The sequence below is a fragment of the Lepisma saccharinum genome, chromosome 16 (genome assembly GCF_977018435.1).
Source record: "Lepisma saccharinum chromosome 16, izLepSacc3.1, whole genome shotgun sequence".
NCBI classification, from domain to species: Eukaryota; Metazoa; Arthropoda; class Insecta; order Zygentoma; family Lepismatidae; genus Lepisma; species Lepisma saccharinum.
Window position 1 is genome coordinate 15,720,020 of NC_139244.1, and position 6,000 is coordinate 15,726,019.

At 39.1% G+C, this 6,000-nt stretch overlaps 1 protein-coding gene across 1 annotated transcript in view; it reads right to left on the reverse strand.

The window, feature by feature from the left end:
* PTPMT1 (protein tyrosine phosphatase, mitochondrial 1) overlaps window positions 1-4,366 on the reverse strand; it is a 32,942-nt gene extending 28,576 nt beyond the window's left edge. Inside the window, exons 1-2 of the mRNA XM_083137761.1 lie at window positions 3,949-4,366; window positions 2,199-2,279 (exon numbers count right to left, since the gene is read on the reverse strand). Of these exons, the coding sequence (XP_082993887.1) occupies window positions 2,199-2,279; window positions 3,949-4,173 (306 nt within the window). The 5' untranslated portion in view covers window positions 4,174-4,366. The remainder of the gene's footprint in view (window positions 1-2,198; window positions 2,280-3,948) is intronic.
* Between the last annotated feature and the right edge of the window lie 1,634 nt (window positions 4,367-6,000).

Sequence of the window (6,000 nt, forward strand, 5' to 3'; positions counted from 1 at the left end):
TACGAGAACGACAGTGTGTTGCAGAAATGACTGTTACAGAAAAAACTGAACCTTGATGAACGGAAATATCGCTTGTAGATTAGGCACACACAGGAGTTGTACTACGTAGAAATTTTAAGCGAAAAATGCAGGCTCGGCCAGGACTCTGGCATACCGTGCCATTGCTCTAACCACTGAGCTACCGAGCCAGCCTGGCCTCACCTGGCCATGCAGGTAAAACAGCGATAGCGAAAGATCAGGTGAGGCCAGGCTGGCTCGGTAGCTCAGTGGTTAGAGCAATGGCACGGTATGCCAGAGACCCAGGTTCGAGTCTGCACTTTTCGCTGAAAATGTCTACGTAGTAAAGATCACTGTTTGGAGATCCAAAAAGTGCAATCTTTTTTGTGAGACACAAAAATACCTTACCCAAGCATCTATGCTCCCAAATGACAAGTCATTTTTGTTCAAGGTAGACAGAAAGTATCGCAGAATAGTGGAAATGATTGTGTAAGTTTGCAGTTCTAAAAAGTACTATTTATTGGCGAGAAGGTGTAAGAGATACGTCACGCAAATATTCCCATGTCCCATCGATAAGGCATTCCACAGACTATTGCTTACACAAGGTGGTGTCATGCTTGAGACCAGCACTAACATGATGAGGTGTAGAAAGCCTTTATGGGAATTATTTAAACACCAAGAGCCCTAAACGTGACTCGCCTAACTATGAAATCTTTTTGCACCACACAAATGTGACCTATATGGCAGGCAGCAGCAAACCATAACCAGGGTGACAATAAAAGAATGGCTAGTTGCAAGAGAAGAATCATATAGGAGTAAATGGAAGTGAAAAACCAATCTCAAACAAACATGCAGTATGCAGTAAGTAATCGCTAAAAGTCCGAAGTATGTGTTAACAGACAAATAGAAATTGAACAATGAAAGAAATGTCTGTGTACCATGATGAAAATCGGAAATCTGGACCATGTTGCTGATGGTTTTAAATTCATTTCAATAGACTCGGCATTTATGAAGGAAGAGTACCAGGTATATTATCATAAACAATAAGACTGTTTTTATAATAATAGTATATTGCAAATTGTTGTAAAATGGACACTAATTGATGTCATCTTTATTGATTTAAATTAGGTTGGAATACATAACTTCATGCAAGAGCAAATGAAAGGTAAAAGTTCGGTATATCGGAGACACATTTCTTCATTTTTACACAAGAAACTACTTACGGAAATGAGTTTATCTAAGGTTTATAACATTCTTATAATTTTCTTTCATCGTGGAATCTATTTGACTGGGGAAATCATGTATTTTCCAACAAAAATATCTCACCGAAGCACAATTGCCATTGCTTTCCTACGTGAACTGGAAGCTCCATACGTTGATGACGTAACTCCTCGCAGAGTTTCCAACCTTTTTTTTTTTTTTTTTAACTAGCCAAAGCTTGCCTAACCTAACCTTATCTGAAATGGTTCGTGGAGCTATCAGTGAATGGTTCGTGAGGTTATCAGTCAGCTACCCATGCATAATGTAAAATTTTCACACGTGACTGACACGATAGTAGATATCTTTCGGTGAAGAAGGTTGGAAACACTGCATACCCACAACTTGAGTCAAAATGTGCCCGTCATAACGTATGTTACAGAAGCGAAGAAAGGAATCAAAAAAATCACTGTATGTGAAAAATTGCCTTTGTCTTTGTGTAAAAAGCATAATGGCACCTTGAACTATACTGCAATACACAATTGGTAAGTACGAACCATGCGAAACACAAAATATCCGATTTTAATGTGTCTCCGATATACCGAACTTTTACCAAATGAAAATAAACTCCAAAACAAACTTCTGATTTTAAGTGGGATGATATTGCAGCTGTGAATCTTCACTACACTACAGCACTAACAAAACACAGTTTCGTCAATTCGTTCATACCATCACATGCTTTATTTATGCAACACTAGATAGTTTAATATTAATCAGCAACAGTTTCTATTTGGTTTGACTATTTTGGAAGCAGCAATGAGTTTATTGCATTTTTTTATATATACTACATAGATTCTGAACTCTTTAAACTCAAATTCAGTGTCATTTACTATATCATTTTGTTGGGGACGTGTAATTTTTAAATCTTGGATACTATGGCTACAAAGAAAATTAAAGCAAATCCAAATGTTAAAAAATTCTATAAACACATTTAATATACTTACTTCTCCACTATTTGCAAACAGCCACAATTCATAATCTTCATTCATTGATACTACACCCTTGACATTTTCATCTTGTATTAGCTGAAAGAAAAAAATAATAATGAAGTTAAAGAGTAATGACAAATACTGTTACATGTCACTTAGATGTGTTAACGAGATCACGAAGCCGAAGCGGTACTAATTTACTATGCTTCGGACAGATTTCTTCATTCTTACAGAAGAAACTACTTACCGTAATAAGTTCCTGTAGCATTGTCTAACATCGGGAAGGTGTTTTGTGTGATGTGTGAATGTATGATAGGGGAAATTCATGTTCTTTGTTGAAAATTAATTCTCCGATGGAGAATAGCCTTTGGCGCGTACACCTTCGTACATCATCAGGCGTCGTGATTATGTTTTGATCATGCTCATTGGATATCCAGTGTCTCGAGCAGTCTGTGTTTGCAACGAAAGTTAGAAACTTGACGTGTCATGGATGCGTGGTGAAATTCAAGTAAATTTTCCGTATCCTGGAAAGGGATTTCTTGAAATTTACAACTTTGGGCTCATTTGGGGACAGGTGACTCCGGCCAATGGTAAATATGCGATATCGCCTGAACACCTCTCACTCGTTTATTTCGTTAATTTTAGCATTGATACTTACCTATTCTGCATTGCGGAAGATTCTTTAAGGTGAAGTTATGCCTTTTTCCATAAAATATTGTCAACTTTTCATATTACGAGTCATTATTTGTATTCCTTGTTCCCCTTGGATAACAGACAATATGGCGTGCACTCGTCATGAATCATCACGCGTTGTGCTTGTGTTTTGTCGATTTGGAGTGGGTATGCAGTGTTTCAACCTTCTTCACCAAAAAATACCTACTTTCGTATTCATTATGTCATCACAAACCATTGACGGATAGCCCCACAAACCATTGACAGATAGCCCCACAAACCATTGACAGATAGCCCCACAAACCATTGACAGATAGCCCCACAAACCATTCACGATAGCCCCAAAAAAACATTCAGGATAGCCCCACGGACCATTTCCGGCAACGTTAGGTTAGGTAAGCAGTTAAAAAATATATATTCTCTTAAGAAAAAGGCACGTTTGGAAAAACTGGCGAGACCGCGTGACTTTCGACGCTCGCGCCATCTGCAGGTACATAATGGAAACAACGGCATATCAGAAAATGCAAGTTCCTTACATAAAAAGTGATTATTTCTCGTTCTGCAGCATTCATTGGTGAAGTTTTCAGTTTCCGCGAAAGAAAATACCTCGAAGAACTTCGACAATGCTACAGAAACTGATTTCAGTAAGTAGTTTCTCCTGTAAATTTGAAGAAATCCGTTCGGGCGATATCGCATATTTACCCCGGCGGCCAATTTCTAACATGCCTTTAACAGGGACTCTATAGAGAAAGCCGGGTAGCCGGAGTTATAGGTGTTCGACGAATAGTAAATTTTTACCAAATATTTATTTTAACTTCGTAACAAAGATTCTACGCAATTCATTACATCGAAAACTGGCAACTTCGATTCCCTTGCATGTACCAAGTTGACGGGCAATTTTATTTAACCTACTAACCGATTAAACTAACACACAGTAAAATGGATACGTCTGTTTTGCGTTGTTACTATTTTTTTCAATGAAGAATACATCAATGTTTTGACTTAAATATACTATGACACGTGTCATTATCACGACTTACATTAATTGTAGAAATCTCGATTTCCCTGCGGCAAAATAATGTAGGTCACTCACCTGACTTGTCATCCCTGTAAAAGGCAGTGCACCCAGTAAAACGGTTTCGTCAATTCGGTCATACCATCGCCTGCTCGACACTCTCTCCATAACAACATTATAAAATAAAGAAGGATAGAATGTTAATCGGGCAAACATTTTGGAGAAGCCGAAGAGAAATGTCCTCGATACTGGATAACAGCGAGGCACTACAGCTCTACCGTTCTTGTCCCCACACTTACTCATACCACTAAAATAAGGAAATATACTTGACTTCAGCTTTGCTTCTTATCTACAATCTGTTTTCCGCCGGAGGATATTTTTAAACACATTGTCCTTTGATCTTTTATGCCCCCTACCAGGAAAACTTCATTAACAGGCAGAACACAAAACAAGCTAGACCACACTCGGGGAAACCAAACACAGCAACCTAGCGAAGCAGACGGCTCTCAGGAGTCAGCAGGGTCTCACTTATCGCACACTTCACAAACACCTTGTGGGCCAAGGCCCGCTCTTCGCCTTCTAACGTACATGAAATTATCTTTTCTTTGTTACGTTAGGCATTTTAGGTTTCTAACACTTTCCATAAACTCACTGAAATTATTCCCGGATTGATCGAAACTGTACTATTTATGCTAAAGAGATCTAAACTTAACATGCCTAACCTAACAAAGAGACAATATTCCATGACGTCAAAAGACGAAGGGCGGGGCTTCACTTTAAAGAAAAGGTGTTTGGAAATTGTGCGATACGTGTTTCCTACCAAATCCTCTCGTCATCATGTTGTCAAATTGTTCACAACGTTGCCATGTTATGCACCCATCTCAAGGATAATCTATTATATATTATCCTTGGTTCGGGTTTATTATTAACGGAATAATATTTTGTTATTTATTTTCATAAACATCGGTGTTGCTGCTGCAACCATTTTTCTTCATCTTCTTCCTGACCACCATGTTAGAAAATGAACACGTCAAATATACAAATTCCATAAAATTCCTGGGTATTTGGATACAGGAAAATCTCAACTGGGACATACATATAGAGCACCTAGCAGGGAAATTAAGCAACACCATATATAGTATACGAACCTTAAGAACCATAATAAACAGGGAGACAAAAAGAACAACATATTTCAGTATTTTCCAGCCACAACTAACATACGGAATTGTATTTTGGGGGAATGCTACGTAGAAACAGTTTTTAAAAAAATATTTTGCAGAAGCCAGTAGTACGAATTACGGCAGAAAAGAAAATAAATGAACCATGTAGGAAAATATTCAGGGATCTTGGCATTCTACCATTACCTTGCCTATATAGACGGTGTTAAAGGCGGAGCTACTGCATAGCATGCGAAATCGTCTGGTCCCCCTCGAACATCCGGTTACGCTTACGGTGCTACGGGCGTTAATATGAAAGGGCAAAGTGGAGATTATTTTACAAGGCAATAGGGTGTCAGCTGTGTAGCATATGATTGTACAGTTCGATCGGGAACAAATTTATTGAGTCAAGTATCACTTCGTAGGTTTCCGAAGGACGTAGAGAGACGAAACCTATTGGTACAAGCAGAACGAAGAAAGGATTTGTACGACTTGCATTTTGTTACAAACATGTTGATTATATATCTGCGTATTGTGTTGAGGTGAAAAGCACGCCTCTTAGTGAGGTTTCAGAGCGAAGCGACACGCGACAGCAGTGGTTCGTACCGAAGTGACAACCGACACAGGCCCATTTAGTCTATAAATAAGCATTTACCGCTCATGGGAAATCAAGTCTCAGGCGGCACAATACACGCCATTGGAAATCTGAGCAACACGTGCAGCTTGTCGTTTCGCTTCGGTTCGAAAAATTTCATTGATCACTGAGGATTCACTTTTAAGTGGCACGGACATTACACATCGAAGCGACAAGCAGCAGCCCCTTTACTCTAGAGGAAACAATTCTCCTTGCATACGAGTACAACAGACCGAGGCGACACGATGCATGGTACTGAGAAAACAACAGTCCAGTCCAAGCGACACGTGCATTTTCTCGTGGTGAATTGGTTCGAAAGGAAGCTTTCAGACCGCAGCG